This window comes from Protomyctophum bolini, assembly GCF_963924005.1.
Source record: "Protomyctophum bolini genome assembly, chromosome: 11".
Classification (NCBI taxonomy): domain Eukaryota; kingdom Metazoa; phylum Chordata; class Actinopteri; order Myctophiformes; family Myctophidae; genus Protomyctophum; species Protomyctophum bolini.
The window spans coordinates 36,859,410-36,879,525 of NC_137872.1; the positions used below are offsets into that span (position 1 = coordinate 36,859,410).

The 20,116-nt window shown below is 46.0% G+C and overlaps 1 protein-coding gene across 1 annotated transcript in view; it reads right to left on the reverse strand.

The window, feature by feature from the left end:
- LOC308324493 (uncharacterized protein) overlaps positions 1-19,727 on the reverse strand; it is a 37,437-nt gene extending 17,710 nt beyond the window's left edge. The window contains exons 1-2 of the mRNA XM_080776534.1: positions 19,537-19,727; positions 807-3,648 (exon numbers count right to left, since the gene is read on the reverse strand). Of these exons, the coding sequence (XP_080632660.1) occupies positions 807-3,409 (2,603 nt within the window). The 5' untranslated portion in view covers positions 3,410-3,648; positions 19,537-19,727. The remainder of the gene's footprint in view (positions 1-806; positions 3,649-19,536) is intronic.
- Between the last annotated feature and the right edge of the window lie 389 nt (positions 19,728-20,116).

A 20,116-nucleotide genomic window follows, 5' to 3' on the forward strand; every position in this document is an offset into this window, starting at 1 on the left:
GTGTTAATGACCTAATCAACATGAGTTATATTTTTTAAATACATTAGCACCCCTCACTTCACACAGGTGTGATTTTTCTAAACCACATTCACAGCCCCGAAAATCTAGAAGCACTAACGTCAACCGAAGGTCGACGTCCAACCTGTTAAGACAATTTTAAAATATAAAGAAGAGCAGACCTGTGGGGGTCTCCGGACACCACTTTAGTCTGAGAACCACTGGTCCCCCCCATTCTAGATCTTCTAACATGGAACAGTAAAAGTGGTAGACGATTAGAAAAGACAAGAATTTATGAAAAATTACCAATCATTGTGTATTGGCTTTACCCACCACACCCAGCCTTAGGGACACTTCACCCTTTTTGCAAAAAAATATATGTTAATGACGTTTAGGAGCTTTAGAACACTTTCCTGGGGGTCTTTATGTATGCAATATGTGGTTTTAGATATTTTAGATTGTAGCAGTGAGCCAGTTGTCTCTGATGTCATGGACACTGGGCTCACTTCCTTCCTGGACTACATGTTGTCTCAGTAAGACAGCTCTCCCCCCTATCAACAAGGAGGAGCAGTGCACCAAAGAATTATGGGAATTGTAGTCCAGGAAGGTAGTGAGACCAGTGTCCATGATATCAGAGACAACAGGCTCACTGCTACAATCTAAAATATCTAAAACCACATATTACACACATAAATACCTCCAGGAAAGTGATCTAAAGCTTCTAAACGTCATTAACATATATCTTTTTGCAAAAAGGGTGAAGTGTCCCTTTAATATAAAACAAAACGGGCTATGCTGGGAGAACCTACCTCTTCAGGTCGAAGTGAGTCCTCTGGTGATTCTTCAGCGCCAGCAGGTTGTAGTAGCGCTTCTGGCACACGAGGCAGCGGAACACGCCGGTCTTGTGGGACTTCTTGTGGTTCAGGAGGGAGCAGGGGTGCCGGTACCCCCGGCCGCACTGGTCACACTTGTGGGGCCGGTCCCCGCCGCCCTGCTCCATGGCTCTCCGCCCGTCCCCACCGCCCATGTCACGGCTGCCCCCGGCCACCCCGCCGCCACCGCCACCGCCGTCTCCGCCGGACATGCCCTTGGCGCCGTTGATCCCTTGCTTGATCCCGGCGCGGTGGTTTTTGCCAGGGCAGAGGTGGGTGATGAGGTGGTGGCGGTCGGCGAAGAACATGCCGCAGTCGACGCAGATGTGGTTGCGGCCGTCCATCTTGTCGTTGCCGTTGGCCGCGCCGCCGGGCGCCAGCGGCTGGCCGTCCGGCCTCTGGGGGCCGTGGACCAGCTGGTGGTTCAGCAGGTCCTGCTTCCGGGAGAAGCTCTGGCCGCAGGTGGAGCAGATCATCCGCCAGTCCGCCGCCGCCCCGCCGGCCTGGCCGGGCCCCGGCGCCGAGGGGTTGTTGGCGTGGCTGCGCAGGTGGCTCCGGAGGGCCCGGAGGCTGGCGTAGTGGTTGCCGCACACCGAGCACTGGTAGACCTCCCCGTCGTCCTCCTCGTCCTTGTCGTTGGCACCCGCCATCCTCTTCCCGGCGCTCTGAGAGTACTGGCGCTGTTGACCGCCGCTGCCTTCCTTCATGCTGCTGGAGCTCCCGGAGGGCAGCGCGGTGCCTCCCGGGCTGTGGTAGTTCATGTTATTGTTATTGTTGTTGTTGGCCATGTACCCGTTGGACATGTTGCCGCCCTGCTGCTGCTGCTGGCCGCGCCGCGGGCACATGTGGGACTTGATGCCCGACACGTCGCCGTACATCTCGCCGCAGTCGGCGCACATGTGCCGGTCGGCCTGCCGGTGCGCAGAGTTGCTCTGCGACAGCGAGCTGCCGTCGAAGCGGTCGTGGAACTCCAGGGAGTCCAGGCCGCTGCCGTGGCCGCCGTCGGGCACAAAGTGGGCGGCTTCGCCCAGGTTCCCGGGCAGCGAGATGGGCGTGGTGGCGCCGCTGCCCTCCTGGACGTAGCTCTGCTGCGACTCCAGCCCTGTGAGGGGCTCGGAGGACAGCCAGTCGTTGCCGTCGCCGAGCTGGCCGCTGCGCCCCTTGTGGCTGCGCAGGTGGCTGTGCAGCGCCGCCAGGTGGGGGTACTGCTTGCAGCAGATGGTGCACTGGTAGTGGCCCGTCTGGTGGGAGCGCTTGTGGTTGACCAGGCTGCCCGCGTGGCGGTAGCTCTTGCCGCACTCGCCGCACTTGAAGCGGCGCTCGCCGCCGTCGTCGGGGGAGGAGCCCTCCTGCGGCACACGGCCTCCGGAGGGCGACGACACCTGGGACGGCAGCCCGTCCGAGGTGAGGATGCCGTCCTGCCCGTGGGAGCCCGGGTGCGGGTCGTGCGTCAGGTAGTGCACCTTGAGCTGCTCGAGGTCGGGGTGGCCCGCGCCGCAGTACGCGCACGTGTATATGGGGTTGTTGACGGGCGGGCCCAGCATGGGGTCGTAGGGGCCCCGCTTCTCGCCGGGCAGCGGCGGGAGGGGCAGCGGGTCGCCCAGGCCCGGCGCGTAGGCCGGGGAGCGCAGGGCGCTCAGGTTGTGCGGCATGATGCCGGGGAAGCTGCGGGCCAGGCCGAGGGAGGACGAGGCCGCGTTGTGCAGCAGGATGTGCTCCTGGAAGTCCGCCTTGCTGGGCAGCGCCACTTGGCACAGGTGGCAGAAGCAGGAGGCGGAGTCGTCGTTGGAGTGGCTGCTGTGGCTGCTGCTGCTGCGCCCGGAGCTGCTGTGGAGGCTGCCGCTGCTCACCATGGACGCCCCGGGGGGCTTGAACTTGGAGTGGGTGCGCTCGTGGCTGTTGAGGGCCGCCAGGTTGCTGAACTGCTTCAGACACACGGAGCACTTGAAGGTTCCCTGCTGGTGGCACTTCTTGTGGTTCACCAGGCTGCCGTGGTGCCGGTAGGTGCGGTCGCAGAGGTCGCACTTGAACGGCCGGTCCCACGCGTCGTCGGACCCCGGGGAGCCCTTCTTGTGCTGGTGCTCGTCGGCCTCGTGGCTGTTGTTCAGGACCGTGTTGTGTCGGTCCAGGTTGTTCAGGTGAGTGCGCCCGAAGCCGTCCGAGAGGTCCTGGGCGAGGGTGCTGTATTCCCTCTCCTCGCTGCCCGCCTCTTCGACGATCTCTTCGGTCTCTTCTTCGGTCTGTGTGCTACTAGGGGACAGAGTATGGATACGCAGGTGGTTCTTTAGAGCAACCGCGTTGGGAAGGGTGCGGGTGCAGACGGGACACTGGAAAGAGCCGACCTCGTGCGACTTCTTGTGGTTGGCCAAACTGCCGGCGTGCTTGAAGATTCTTCCGCACTGTTCGCATTCAAAACGGCCACTCTCTTCTTGCTGATAATGTGCTTTCATATGCTCTAGTAGACTTGGGGTACTCGGACAAACCATATCACACTCTTTACAGGGGACACCCTTGGCTCGACTCATATCATGCATTGCCATAGTACTCCAAATGGACTCGGGCGGGAGAAATCACAGTTCACATTGCTATGAACGGTGATGACTAATTGGGACATTGAGGGGAGGGGGAAGGGAATAAAGACTAAGGGCTTAGCTCTTCAGCTGTGGGTTGTAGTATCCATCGTCTCTCAGAAGTGGTTATAGATACAGCCTCAGCCAATCCGCGCCCTCCCTGGCAGGCAGGAGAAGGGCCTGGGGTCACACCAGCCAATGAGGAAGCTCTGTGAAAACACAAGGGAAAACAAAAGAAAATGTTAAAGTACTATGCAATTAATTGCAATACAGTAGTAATGTTACGTTAACCATACCAGCGCAGTGGGGCGTTACTGCCTTTAAAAAGCTTACAGTCCTTCCTGCAGCTGATCCTGGTTTGACTCGATTAGACCCAAGGCACTGTCACCCCCCCTCTCTCTCTCCTCTGCGGTCTACCCTTCTACACTGACCTATCCACATAAAGCAGAAAGGCCATGCAATTATCTTTGAAGCTGAACTTGCAGACATTCAACTATTGGTCAAAAGTTATGCATTTGAAGTACGCATTTTATTTGTATTACATTTTTAACCCATTCTGGGCGGGAACCCCTTTTGGTGTTTTTTAAGAATTATGTTATACTTTAGCTATTGAAAAATAGCAGATCTACAAGCTCATAGCGCGGCACTATGAGCTTGTAGGTCTGCAATCTTTGAATATATTCTTTCAGAGCAAACATTTTTAACTCAAATCTTTGCTTCTGGGGGGGTCCCTGGAACATCATATGGGGGTCGGAGGCCAAATGCATAATTTTTGGGAGTCCTCGACATGAAATTGTTTGAGAACGACTGACATAGAAACATAACAGAAATGTCTATTTTTATGTAAGGCAGCTAATGAGGCTATAAAACGCGTAAACTGAACAAACAAGACACACTGGTGTTCCTTAAATCCAATCAAGTGACTGGATTTAAAGTGACTACTAAAGTACACCAATGCATAAACACCGTCCAGCCTCCAGATGTTTAAAGTCATTTAAAAGATCCAATTTACAATGTTCATTTCATAATAGAATTGACAGAATGACGGTTTAATTCACTAAATCACTTTATACACATTTAAAGTAGCTAGAAGCAATAATATGTCAATTTGAATTACCTTTTTTTGTATTCAGACAGCCAGCAATGGGTCAAACGCTCCCCCCAAAAAGGCTATGTGACACATCTAGGGGCCGCAATCTGCATTCAAAGATTTTCCTAGAAGCTTTGTCATTGGTCGATTTGCCTGTCTACTTCCTGATTGGTTAGTCATTTCTGCAGTTTGCGTGTTTAGTTTCCCGCCCCCCGACCAATGACAAAGCTTCTAGGAAACTCTTTGAATGCAGATTGTGGCCCCTAGATGTGTCACAGAGACAATTATTTTTGGGAGTGTTTTACTCAGTCATTGCTGGCTCTCTGAATAAAACATTAAAAAAAAGAAAAAGGTCATTAACATTTTTGACATAGTATCGCCTATAGCAGCTACTTTTAAAGAAAGGCAAGTCAGTACTTGAGCATCACCATTCAATACTTCTGAAATGTATACACAAGAAGACCAGATAACAATTTACCCTCACAAAAACAGCCAACCGTAGAGAACCTTACTTTGGAACAAACTCTTCCTATTGACTCTAAGAAAGCCCAACCCACTGCATTAGTCACATTGTTTAAAAGCACTAGGTGCGTTTCTACCTCCCTGCTGTGGCACACCTTTGTTGATAGTGTAAAGAAGGAGAGGGGTGGGGGGGGGGGCAAAAGAAGACAGGGCGACAGCTTTCAGCCAAACCACTACTGTGTTTAATATCAACAATACGTAGTGTCATTCAAATGTATGCATGTCAACTGTTTTGTATTCATTATCCTTATAATGTTAATCGTTTTAAATTTGAATGAAACCTACCAAGAAAAAAACAACACTTTGGCTAGTACGTCGTTTCTTTAGGTGCCGACAATACGTTTTGTGATGTAGGCGGTCCACACTACACTAACACGGTAACTAATTAAAGCAAATAAACAGTGAAAGGATAACGACTCTTCGAAGTAGGTTTTAGCATACAGAGTACAGACCAATACAAAATAATAAAAACACAATACCGCATGTTCCCATTTCCCTGAATAACTCCCATTACTTCTTACAACCATGACAAATTACATTGAACCATTTTGGAGGGGACCCCTTTTGGTGTTTTAAAGCATTAGGTATGTTATACTTTAGCTATTGAAAAAATTATCTATATATATATTCTTTCAGAATTTCAGTTTTTAACTCAAATCTTTGCTTCTGGAGGGTCCCTGGAACAACATATCTCCAGATGCGGGGGAGTCGGTGGCATATTACATATACGTTTTGGGGTCCTTGACATGAAATATTGAAAACTACTGATATAGAAACATTTTTTTAATTTCGACGTCAGGCCTAAATGGGTTAAAGCCAAGTATAGTAAGTGATCTATCTATTATATTCCTACGGTCTATTGAAATTTGAAGGGTGAGCCGAAAGTTTCTTAGCTCTGGGATTTGGATAGATTCATATTCTGAACACTTTTTTTTTTTTTTTGCCTACTTTTTTGTCCCTCCACTCATTCGTTTAAGTCTGAGTTAATGCAATTGGCCTGCATGCGACCAGCACTGAACTGTGAAAACTGACACGGATTCACGACGATGATGAATCAGCGTCTTAGCACGTCTTTAATTTGTAATTACTCGATATCGCACGCGTGTGCTCCGGCAGTGTTAATTTCGTCGACTAATACCATGACAAAAAAAATGTCCGGCGACTGCCTTTCTTCCACTGACGAAAATCGAAAACAAAACTACATGAAAACTAAGCTATGATGACTAAAACTAAGAAGACTTAATGTATTGACAATTTCGTCAACAAAAATGTTAAAGACTAAAATGTTAGGAAGGGACTATAGTGGACAAGAGATCCAGTACAAGTACATTTTACACTTGGTTGCATTGCTGAAAATAGCAGATCTACAAGCCCACGCTTGTATATCGGCTATTCTCAGCAAGTGTAGTCATTACGACGGCATCAGGGCCCGCCAAAATACATTTTAGTACACTAAAACAATTTGTGTAGAGGGGGGGGGGGGGGTTCCGCAGCCAAATATTTTGGGAGTCCTTGACTTGAAAACATTATTTAGCACCACTGAAGTAGCATACATACGTTTCTCAGAAAAGTGTTTAGGAGTTAGAAGAAGACATTTCTGGAATCGGTCTAATGCGGGTAAAAAACAACAAAGGGAAGGAAACCCAAGCTAGTGCACGGTGGTGTGCCAGTCAGCCATACATCCACCATTCTATGCTGCTGAAGGGCTGACCATCAGCAGGCTGCTGCTTCTAGCATGGTGCTCCAATATTGACACTACACTGTTTGTTCCTGTGGACACGTGACTCTGTGGCACCTCTGCAGAGAGGCTGGGGGGGGGGGGGAGGAGGATCCACCCACCCTCCCCACCTACCCCGTTTGGACTATACACACACACACACACACACAAACAATAGGCTTAGCAGAACGCCTCTACAAATTCAGAAAGGGGTAGGGGTGGAGAGAAGGGACAGGTATAAGAGATGTTGATTCGCTTCACATTTCCGTGCACCAGCACCACCAACCCCATTTCGACCGACCACACAGACAAACAGGCTGATGTTGAGGGCATACACACACACGGAACACCTTTTAAGAGATGTGGGAGAGTATGGTAAAAATGTGTGTGTGGCGTCAGAGACACAAAGATCAAAGCAGGCGAATGATTAAGGAAAATAATGGGGAAGGGAATGCCATAGAATTCAACGATAGATCTGTGTGTGTCCCACAAAAATAGACCATTTTACAATAAAAGCATTCGTTTAAACCAGGTGGATGTTGAAGAAACCAGTAGGCTATACCAGAGCTATATAAAAAAAAGGGGTGGATCAAACATCAACATTACAACCACCCACCAAAACAAATGGCACCGTCCGTGGGTGTTTTAAAAGTAAAAAGTCACGTAGTAATAATTAAAACGACAGGTTAAGCAGACAGGTGAAACGGTCAACAGTGAGCGGTATCACTTTGGAACTCGGTGGGCCCCCGTAGACGACGGTAAATGTAAAAGAAATTCCATTTCCTGCCTCCGTCACCCCTCCCCCACCACCCCCAATGGAACACACACACACACTGCAGCAGCACGGCAGGGCACACGGCAGCATAATGGAGCCGGAGGCTTCACCTCCCGCCCCTCATAGGCTACAACTAGTGAAAGTAATCAGATTATAGGGAGCAAAGCTAGGAGGTTTGGGTGATTATAATGGGCTGGGGGGCTACTGTTAGAGGAGTACTGAGCAGCTAATCTGGGACGGATTACAACCATGATGGCTCAAAACAAAATCTTCCCAGCAACACATGCAATGCATTCTATAATTAAAATAGCACTTATAAAACGCATTTAAATTTGTTATGTATCGAGGGTTTTTCGAGAGCACAGGTCAGATGTGTGCACTCTGGGTCAAAGCAGTAGGAAATGCCAGTGCCAAACAAACACCCTTCTACCTCAACACATGTACGCACACAGGGCCGGTACCCGGGACAACAATTCTAAAGCGGTCTCAAAATGCAACCTAAACGCCCTCCAGGTATCAGGGTTACACAGCATAGACGTCTGACAATCCCCTCTCTACCCCAAAACTCTGCCTCCCCCCGTCCCCCCTGTTCCGTTCTGTTCTGCGGGCCCAGCAGGCCATCTGGACTGGGCCAGCAGTCTCATCAAGTCAATCAAGGAGCAGAGCAAAGGGGTAGAGCTCTGCCAGATGCCTGAAACACAGCGTTTCCGCTGTGGCATGTCCCCTCAGCTGTTGTTTACACTGACCAGGCCCTAATGAATTCACTGGCTAACGGAGAGAGAGAGAGAGAGCCAGGAGTGAGACACAGAGAGCAACAGACAGACAGACAAGAGGACGGTACGTATAGGGGAGGAGAAACAGGAGAAAGGGGGTACATAGTGTAAGAGTGGAAAAAAAAGAGGACAAGGAGTGAGTGAGGATGTGGCAGAGGGATATTGTGGGAGAGAGAGAAAGATGAAAAAGGGGGCAGACGGGTCATGGGGATGAATGGAAAAGAAACCACTAACTGGGCGGCTAGAGAGAGAAAGGGAGATAAATACAATGATAAGGGCAGAGAAGGGAGTTGAAAAAAGATAGGAGATATACTGAGTTAGGCAGAGAACGGGGTTCAGATACGCAGTAATAAATGGGTGAGATAGGGAAGCCCAAAGAGAAGATGTGATAACTTGGGGGAGACGGTGACAGAGAAGGAGCAGAAAGACCCAGACAAAATGGGGGACCTGGAGAGAGAGAGAGAGAGAGAGAGAGAGAGAGAGAGAGAGAGAGAGGGGTGGATTTCCTTTTTTTTTTACGGGGAGCTGGAGGGAAACGAGAGGATGAAAGAAAGAGAACCGTCTTTGTGCGCGGTACAAAGACGGAGATGGAGAAGAGACGAAATGAGGAGAAGAAGAAAACGGGGCAATGAAAGAACAGAAGAGACGGAGAGAGGTGAGGTAAACTGTCCAGGTTGGGCATGAGGAGTGTAAATGGAGAGGGGGAGAAGGGAGAAAAAAACCCTGAGGCGTTCAAAGGAGACAGGGGAGAAAGGGGAGGGGGAGAGAGAGAGAGAGGGGCGAGGGGGGGGAAGAAGAAAAAAAAAAGGTGTGGGAGAGATTTTGATTGGCGGTGGAGAAAATGGTGGGCTAGATGCAGAGGCCTGATGAACAGAGTGTGGGTTTGGCAGGTATAGGGATGGCAGTCGCAGTCTCACAAACGCAACACTGAGCCATCATTAACCCATGTTAATGGGGCGGGAACCCCATTTGGTGTTTTCAATGTTAAAAGCGATTGAAAAATAGCACATCTACGAGCTCATAGCGCGCCACCGAGTGCCGCGCTACGAGCTTGTAGGTCTGCTATTTTTTTTAAATGGTGATAATGTGGCACAAATCTTTGAATATATATTATATTCTTTCAGAGCGAACGTTTTTAACTCAAATATTTGCTTCTGAGGGGTTTTCTCCTGGAACAACATATTTTCAGATGGGGGGTCGGCGGCAAATTACATTTTTGGGGTCCTCGACATGAAATATTGAGCACCACTCACATAGAAACATGAGGTATTTCAGACAACTGAACAGAATTTAGAAGACATTTTTTTTAATTTCAACGTCAGGCCTAAATGGGTTAACAACATTATCGATTAAAACAACGACACTGATTTGACTGAATAATTTAAAATGTTTACTTTGTATTCATTCAACAGAGTCCTGGTACAACCAACCACGTCTGGGGAGTTTCTACTATGCTGCAACAAGTTACCGTTTCTGCAGCATCATTCCATACCATTAACCTTTTAGACAAATGTCTTCTAAAACAAGACAGTTTTTCTGAAAAACCCTATGTTTCTATATCAGCGGTGCTCAAACTATTTCATTTCAAGGACCCCCAATATCATATGGTAATTGGCTGCCAACCCCTATGTGAAAATATGTAGTTCAAGGCACCTCCCAGAAGCAAAGATTTTAGTTAAAAAGCGTTCGCTCTGAAAGAATATATATATCCAAAGATTTGCACTACATTTTCACGATTAAAAAAAAAATAGCAGACCTACAAGCTCGTAGCGCGGCACTCGGTGCCGCGCTACGTGAAAACAATCGGTACCGTTTCGAGTATAGATCTGCCAGATGTGTACTTTGTCGTGCCTCGTGTTGCACATGGAAAATAGCAGATCTACAAGTTCACAACACAGTACAGCGCAATGCGTTGTGAGCTTGTAGAGCCGACATTTCCGGTGCACGAATGCACTACAATTTAAAGAGGCCACCACACACACACACACACACACACACACACACACACACAGTCTGCCCTGATATTGTGAGATAAACCATTAGGGCACATACAGATGAGGAATGGGGATTAACCATGTATGGAAATTCAGTTCTTCCAGTATATTTTAAACACCAAAGTTACAGATCTGTAAGTCAGTCATCTTTATAATCTCATAATCTAGCACTACGTTATAATTTTTGGTGGATGCTCATATAAGACATATCTGAAGAGTATGTGTTTTTTTATATTTATATATTGGTGGCTCCGTGGGAATGGACACTGGACTGAACATTAATTTAACTGAAGCCTCGCTCCATCGCTGTCCCCGATGAGCTGGATGGGGAAATGGAACCTGAAACACTGCCATTCATCCACCCACGCTATACCAGTTGAGCTACATCGGGAATGGTAAGTGGTGCATTTATATAGCGCTTTTATATAAAGCGCTTTACCTAGATTGTGCATTACATTCACCCAGTCACACACACACGACCGATGGTGGAGGAAACCATGTAAGGCACCGACCTGCTCACCGGGAGAAATTAGGGGTTCAGAGTCTTGCTCAAGGGCACTTCGATGCAAACTCTGGGGGAGCCCACAGGGATCGAACTGGGAACCTTGCAGTTCCCATCCAGGCCGTACTATACCGGCCACTCTAGCCCCTGAGCCACTGCCGCTCCGATACATGGGGAATGCAGCTCAGAAATGAATAGCAACCGAGGTTCCCTCACATTGGGGGTTTCTTTGACTGACTTGCAAAAAAGGATTTGTTTGCTCAACACATACACACACACACACACACACACACACACACACACACACACACACACACACACGGAAGATGCCGTCTTGAGAACGCTATGAGACACATTTCAACATTAGTGTAAATACACGCAATATCGCTTGGAAAACCATCTTCCTAAACAAACTGAAAGACAAGAGGGAGAGGAAGGGGAAGGAAAGCGGGGGGAGCAAAGGAAAGAAAAAAATCAGATTCCACTCCTTTTTGGGGTGTGTGTGTGTACAGCTGTGTTTAATGTGCCTTGGGGCCCTACCCTGCCTACCTATAGACGCTATCTGGACCAAAACTACTGCCATTTCATTTTAGATCCAGGTCCTGGTCATGGGGCCACATGAATGGATACATGATCAGGATGCATACATCCGACAATGTGGTGCCATTATTATTATTATAGATCAGATATACACCTTGACAAATGACCGGGCACCCATTTTGGTGTTGGCATCATGTTATGCTTTAGCTATTGAAAAATAGCAGATCTACAAGCTCATAGCGCGCCACCGAGTGGCGCGCTACGAGCTTGTAGGTCTGCTATTTTTGAAAAATCGAAGAACGACTGACATTTTTTAGAATCTGATCTCAGGTCAGAATGGGTTTATCAGACCAGTGTGTGTCCAGTGGAAACCTCGTATGAATCTGATCTCAGGTCAGAATGGGTTTATCAGACCAGTGTGTGTCCAGTGGAAACCTCGTATGAATCTGATCTCAGGTCAGAATGGGTTAAGGCCCAGAGGCTATTTCCTAAAGAGGCCAGAGGCCAATTTAGACCCTCTAAATTGCTGGAGTCCAGACTGTAGTTAAAACCCCTTTTGGTGTTAGCATGATGTTATGCTTTAGCTATTGAAAAATAGCACATCTACAAGCTCGTAGCGTGCCACCGAGTGGCGCGCTACGAGCTTGTAGATCTGCTATTTTTTGAAAAATCGAAGAACCACTGACATATAGAAACATAGCTTTTTCAGAAAACTGTCATGATGTAGAAGACGTTTTTTAGAATCTGATCTCAGGTCAAAGCGGTCAGGATGTAGAAGACATTTTTTAGAATCTGATCTCAGGTCAAAATGGGTTAATAGGTGAGCTGGATGCGAGGATATCAGCATGAACATGCTAGTAGCAAAAACTGGAGGATTTCTCAGCCATCTCAGTGGAACAGTAACACTAAAGGAATAGTTCAGCTAAAAATGCAAATCGTGTCATTTTTGGCATCATGTTGGCAGATAGGGCCTAAAAAAAAACCTTTGGTTTCCGATTGGCTGTCATTTTTGGGCTGAGTAGGTAGGGAATTTATTTTATTTTATTTTTCGTGGGAAGGATGGGTAGCAAGGATCTTTTTTTCTTTTTTTTCCTACGGCAATGATGGATAGGCTTCTTTTGTAATAACTTCAATATTTGCCTGAAATACCATCTTTTAAATAATGGTTCAAGTGCACATAACACTGTATGTATGCCTACAGCTAAACATTTGAAAACTTTGAATAGAATGTCCGCACACTGGTTGAATACTAATTCAACTACAAACCAAAGTAAAGTGCTGCATCACTCACATGTAAATATGTGAGTAAATACAAATGTAAAAAGAAATCTTCAAGTAATAAAGCTGAAACATGAACTTGTGTTTTGAAGCAGAGAGCTACAGACTATCAAACAAATTAACTTAAACCAACCAATGGCATGAGGAGCTGGAAAACCAAGAACACTGACTGGTGAATGAATTATACCAGGATTTGTATTAATTTGTCCGCAAAACATGAGCTCATGGGCTTTGCAAACATTGCTTGCAGCTGGAGCTTTTGGGGGTGGCATGCGGCCCGGCAACAAATGCTGCCTGCCCTTAACCTCAACTCCGGTATTTAAAAAGAACACGACATATTCCACATAAATAATGGTGAAATCTAGGCTTTTTCCCCCAATCACGGCGCAATCATTTGGCTTCAGAAATCTTGGGTTGTGCTGCATTTAGTCATTTTTTTCCAAAGGACCAGTCACTATTGTTCTTTTGCAGAAAGCTGCTAAAATGAGCTGTGCTAAACTTGTGTTTTGCATCTGCGTCATTTTCAACTGTTTTGAGGGTGACATGATTCGCATCATTTGGTGAGCCATTCCTTGAATAGTAAAACAGCATAATGTCCAGTCACACTCAGATATGTGACTTTAGATATCCAATAATCCTCAGATGTAAAATAAATGCCGTTAATTTCTTTACATTTTTTGAGCAGCACTAGCCACTTCTATGTATAGCCAGGTCGCTGTCCAAAATGATATGTACTCTAAACCCATGTCAAAACTGTTGCTGGGTGGGGGGGAGGAAGGAGAGAATGTTTAGGCCCGTCACAAAAATGCAAAATGATGTTATACTATATATCTGATTGACATTTATACCACTTAAAATGGTGTAAAAGATCAGTTTCTCCAGATTGGGTAAAATACCGATCACAGATAGGGTAAATGACCGATCAGAGTGAATATCGGCCAATATGGCCGATTATCGGAGCATCTCTAGCATCACCTTGTATTGTATGTTACACAGCTAGCGTCCTAGCAGACAGCGCGTCATAGATGGCAAATAAGTGTTCAAATGAAGTTAGTTAGTAGTCTTTCTGGAAATGGTTTCCTGGTCATCTCTTTATCAGCTATGGTTTCACAGCTAAGCTTTGGTTTATTTTAAAAGCCAAGGCCTTCAAAACAATAGTGAAACTTTAACTGGGATTCATATACGTTACACATCCGCCCATCCTCTGCCTTTGAAGTGAATGTATATTCCGTCACAGGGCAGGCACAGCTTTCTTTCCAGCAAAACTGCAGCTCTTGACTGAGTAGGATGGTTTCATAATACTCCATCAGACCCCTAAAGTCTGGCACATCAACTTCACTTACAGATCCATTGCTAGTGGCACACGTCTGCATTACATGGTGAAGGGGCTTAATAGAACCAAGCACTCATTAGTGGTGCATTCAATTAATGATATGACAACATAACGATGGAAGATCCAGACGACAGGTGAATTGATCGAGACGCTGCTGTATCGATACGGATACTCTCACACTATTCTAAATGTTTCCATGGAAATGTGCATTGCCTTTAGTTGCTGGCTCCTGGAGACTGTGGCTTTACACAGACAACATCAAAGATTCAAAGTGCTTGATTTAAACCTCTCGCAAAAACACAAGAGTAACCGAAATGAATTGGATAGCCAACTAGTGCTGCACTAGAAATGAGATCGCATAGGTGTCTGAATCTAGATCGCAATTTAGTTTCGATTAATTGTGCAGCACCAAGTCTGAGATGTGTCACTGGTCTCGCTTTAAAAAATAAACACAACGAGCATGTAGAGCAGAACAGTATGAGGAACAAAATTCAATATAATATTTAATATTTAAAAAGGATTTATATTTGGTATTATTCTTTGTTTTGGTTCACAGCTAAACAGAGACAGTGGATTGCGTTTGTGCTGTGGATATTAACAACATAGCCGCCCCCATCCCTCACAACAGGCAGAAACAGTGTGGCTAGCCGGCTAGATTACAATGGAGTCCAAGCACTTGGAAGACATGGCCTCCCTCACACTGAACAGCCCAAGCTAGTGGAGTACAGCAAACAAAACACAATCAGGCTCCCGGGGCTAAAACAGAGTTCCAACACTATAGTTGATCAGAGCGCACAAACAACACACTGCCTTACACCACACGCTGGCTTCGGCAGAGAATAAATTCATGAGCAAGATTCCCAGGCAATGTCTCGAGCTGTCCCAATACGAGTCATTAGGGCTAAATTCCAATCTGTCGGGATCACCCTGCTGCACTGCAACCTGGCTGTGACTGTGAGGGGTGCTTCTGTGGAAAAAACTGCCCAGAAGGCAGGTTTTTAGACCCCGGCGGCTGGCACGCATTTGGAATCAGGACTATAAGAAGAACACTGTAAGTCTAGACAACGCTGCTGACTACAGAGAGCTTAGTAACGGAATCTTAAGACATAACTTGCGTGAGTTGTCAACAGTAAAAACTATCCCAAATTGTTATTCCTACTAGCAACATCATTACACGTTTTCCTTCAAAAAAAAAAAGAAGAAGCAGCTGTAGCTTGGTGAAAATCCAGGGCTCGAAATTAACTTTTTTACTTGGTAGCACTGGTGCTCCCAAATTCAGAATGAAGGAGCACCAGAAAAAAATTAGGAGCACCCACCAAAATTTTACGAGCACCAATATGTAATCGATTTTTTACATTAATTATTATTACACTTGTAGCCTACAGCAGTGGTTCCCAACATTTTTCATGTCAAGCACCCTCAAATTGACACTCATTAGCCCACGGACCCCCATTTGAAAATATATGCCAGGGACCCCCATATGAGAAGATTTTTACGGCTCTAGCAGTGATTTTCAGTTATTTACATTTCAAGGACCCCCAGTTTGACCTGAATTAGGCTACCGTTCCCCATTTCTATCTCTGGGACCCATAAAATCAAAGTTAATTTAACTGAGTGTACAAATGTACAGTGAAATTGGTTTACCCATAGTATGTAGTACACTCTCAGAGTTTCAGACCCATAAGGGTCCATTTGGTTCCTAACTATCATTTAACCGAGGACCCCTAGGGATCCCCGGACCCCACTTTGGGAACCACTGGCCTACAAGCCAGTTGGTATGAGATGCTATTTTTGTGGCAATAAACCAGTTGAAAATATAATTAAATTCTAAATACTGTCTCTGCTATAATTTCTGAATTTGTAAATGGCTACAAAACCCTTTGTTTTATGTAGGCCTGCTTTTTGATTGAAGTAAAAAAAAAAAATATATATATATATATATATATATATATATATATAGGCCTACTGTATATATTTATGAGAAGTTATTTTCATAACGTCATCATAAATGTGTGTGTGTGACTCCACACATTCCATTCAATTGAGCCCTTTTGTTGTCTCTCACAGCTGAGGACCTCAGGTCCAGCTGATGTTGATCACCCAATCAGTCCACGGACTGACGGGAGGTTAGAGGAAGTAGAAGAAGCCAAGGAGATATTTCTTTAAACAATCATAACTCTGGACAGGAATGGACTAGGAACTTACTTTTTTTTTTACATGCTCAGATCTTTATGCTCTACAAGTTTAAATCATCTCGCGGGAGGGAACCGGCCCGCGACACTTTCGGTCGCGATCGTTTTGGTCGCACTACAGTAATTATATGCAGTAGCACTGGTGCGCCCAGTTATATTTTGAGATCGCACAGATTAAAATTCAGGCGCATTTGCGACCAAAATGGTCGCTATTTCGAGCCCTGAAATCCTCTCTACAATGGCCTACATAGTGTCCTTCATAGGTCACTACTACTGCTTGTAATTTAGCCCCTCTCACATGACTGTTATACATTTACTCTACCTGAATGGACTTTCCTTTTTTATCATTTTTATCCCACGATTTTGCAACCCAGTTTTTCACCCAATGCCAATTATCTAATGTAATCCTGGGCGCTACACTTCCTCTGCCAACCTGGGGGGGGGGGGGGGGCAGCGGACTGACCTCATGCCTCCTATGCGTGAGGAGTCCAAGCTGCTTCTTTTCACCCGACAGGGGGGAATTTCCCTGGCCAGACGTAGCGTGTGGAAGGAACACGTTATTCCGACCAGTTCCTTTCCCCTCCATCAGGCGCCCCGGCTGGCCAGGGGGAGGTAGTTTTAGAGACCAGGATTAAAGCATGTTTTTTGTGAGGGTCACGGGGAGAACATGCAAACTCCACACAGAAAAGCCCTTTCGCCAACCCCACCTCGGGTATGGGCACCGATGACGCAAAGGAGGGAACACGCCCCCCAGCGGGAATCAAACCCTGGACCTTCTAGCTGTGAGGCGACAGCACTACAGACACTGTGCCACTGTCTGAATGGACTTTCCAACTGGACTGGGGGAAACCGGAAGGATGCATTCGTTCAACATGCCTTGCTTAGCATGGATATAGTCCAAGTATGTGTGTCCTATATAAGCCAGGCCATATTCCACCACCTGAAGTATCCAGGAGCAGAATTCAACAAGGAACAAAAATACGAGCCGATCTGATATCGGGGCGATTTCATGGACCTTGAGGGGTGAAATCTGCACTTCAATTTTAGTGCTGCACGATTCTTTCTTAAATGTGATTCTCAATTTTCCTCCACAAGAATTGAGATCACGATTCTCATTTTTCCCATGAAAATATTTATGAAAACAAAAACATAAGAGTAAATAAAAATTATTGGACAGCCAACTTACAGCACGATTCTTCACAAAATGAGAGTGCAGCACTATTTGAATTGGTAATCAGCATCAGTCAATCATTTTTTCCCTCCGCTTTCAGCAAATCCTTTCATCAGCACTGCTCAGAAAATAAGAGCTAATGGTATAATAACAGAAGCAGTGCGTGCAATGTAAAATAAATAAATACTGGAACTACATTGCAAGCTGACCATGTTAGTGACAGCACAGATACATGGCTTTCAAGTTCAACAATGACTGAACTGTCCTCTGTGCGGTTTATTCAGAAGCACCTTACAAAAACAAAAGTCAGTCCTTGTTGACTCCAATCTAAACAGTTCAAGTCTTCTACATGTGTAACTATTCGCTATATAACAGTACTGGACATTATTTTCTAGCTTGTACTAGTACTGTTTTTATCCCATCCACTAAAATGTGTAAATAGGAAAGGGGTGTGTAAAGAGCAACCTAAAGTCATAAATATTCCGTATTAAAACAAAAAGGCCAACAGATCAAATTGCAAATGCAGTGTGGCAATCCACATCAAGCTGTTCATTCAGAAGCACATTTGAATCAGGACCCTCGCAAAACGACCAATCAAAAATCCTCTCACTTTTTTTCTCCCTTGCAACTTTCTTTTCCTTCTGCAGAGCTCAGGGCCAAGAAGACTAATGTAAACAAACCATTTCGATTTCGCTCACACAAAAACAGCAGAAGGGCACTACAATCTATGCATTTTTCTAAGGGTCTGTCTCTGCATGCAAAACTGTACAATCTCATCTGTACATGGTGATCAAATGTGCAGAACCTGGTCTGCCAATAAAATCCCCCTGCATGGCCATTCAACAGAAAATACCCCGATTATTTGTACACATGCGTTGTTTTTGAAGTTATGCCGGCTTCAACATTTCCACAGGCGATCAGTGTGGGAAATGGGTAAATATTGCAGTGTCTATTTTGTCCAGTTTAAACGCAGACATATGTTTTAAAGCGGTGACCTTGGCTCGGCTGCTTCATCCCAGCATGGATTCACCAGGACAAAAGCGGGACTCTCCTTTTACCGCCGCGCGAGACGGTCGACATTTCCTTCAGCAGACTCCCCCGTGCTACCACAAATTAAAATATTAAAAATGACACGTTTTCAACGGCTCAAAGTGGCGACGTGACTTAACGCGTTGCAAACAAGTCTTTCATTGGATTTTATTTTTTATCGAAAAGCACAATGGTCCCAAAAGGGGCACAATTTCAGCATTTTAACCGGTGGAAGAGTGCAGTCTGACATAACCAATACGGGAGGAAAACGTTTGGGGGGGGGGGGTTTCTTTTACTAAAGTGTGAGCCGCAAAAAACTGCCGAGCTTGCATTTGCAAATCCACCGTCCCACACTGCACAAGCCTTAAATATTCGTGCCATAAACGAAGGTGTCGGTCTCTCAGCCCACTGAGACCACAGACTCCAGTCCTCCGCTCCAACGGAAAATGGCTTTCTCGAGCTGAGTGCGAGCCATTTTCCCCACCACCATGCTAACAGGATAGCTTAGCATGTTTAGCCTCCCCCGGCGGCGGTTCGTTATTTTGGAGCACCGCAGACCCGTCCCCCGAGCCACAACTCAACCCGTCGGACGTGTTTAAAATGACGGCTAGGGGTTTATTCATTCATTCTACAGTCCGATGCAACGGGGCAAAGAATCCAGCCGAGCCCCTACGCCGTCCGTCCGGCCCGCAGCGCGTCCATGCACGGACGGCCGCAGCCCGGGCGCGAGGGGGGGGGGGAAGGCACGGGAGCTTGCAGGCTCCTCCGCGGCCTAGCATTAGCAGCTAACCAGCTAGCTACCCCCCACGATGCTAAAAAAAAGGAGGCGAAAACGGAAGTCCAATAATCAACATCATAATAATAATAAATATTAAGACAAAAGAGATTTCTACATATTACCATGACATACCGGAACGACCAAACCTTTGATCCAAAACAAAAATATATATGTGCATTTAATTTTAAAAAGCAATACAAATAAAATATATATATAACCACACGGGTTAGCTTCATTAGCGAAGCTAGCCCGTTAGCAACCAGCGGCTAGACTAGCCTAGCCCCGGACCCACACAAAGATCTTGGACAAATAACGCTGTACGGATCTACGGCCCCCATTGATGGAAAACCCTCCTCGGCTTCTTTCTGTACAAAGTCGATTTTCTTTATTATTTCCAACTCACCTCCTCATTCGGCCTCTGCGCCCCGCAGTATGAACGATGATGCACGAAGTGGATTTAATGCAACCCGATCTTTGCAACTTCACGTATTAGACATCATGCTTCATTTTTTTTATTTATTTTTTTTTATCCTCCCCTCCGAAATCAACAACCTCCGACTTTATATGATGATGGTCCTCCGCTTCTTTTTTTCCTTTTTTTTCCTCCCCCCCAACCTCCGATCACTGTTGCCAGATTGTGTGAGAGAAATAAGTAGCCAGGTCTATGAAAACAAGCCCCCCCCCCCGAAAAAGCCATTGATTGATGTGTTATTAGCAATATGTAGAATAGGTACAGTTCAAGGAAAGTACAGGTCAAAATCTGCTAAAGAGGATGAAACCAGCAAAAGCACTAAGACTTGTTTACATAACATAAGGGTCCCCCATTTGCAATTAATCAGAACGTGCAAATAAATAAATAATCGTATACATTGTTAGAAAAAAAGGAAAACGTGTACAGTATGAAAAAATGGGGGGACAACACCAACTTTATTCTTACAGTTTAGAATTGCAGCCACCTGTAAGTGCTCTTTGAGAGAGGTTTT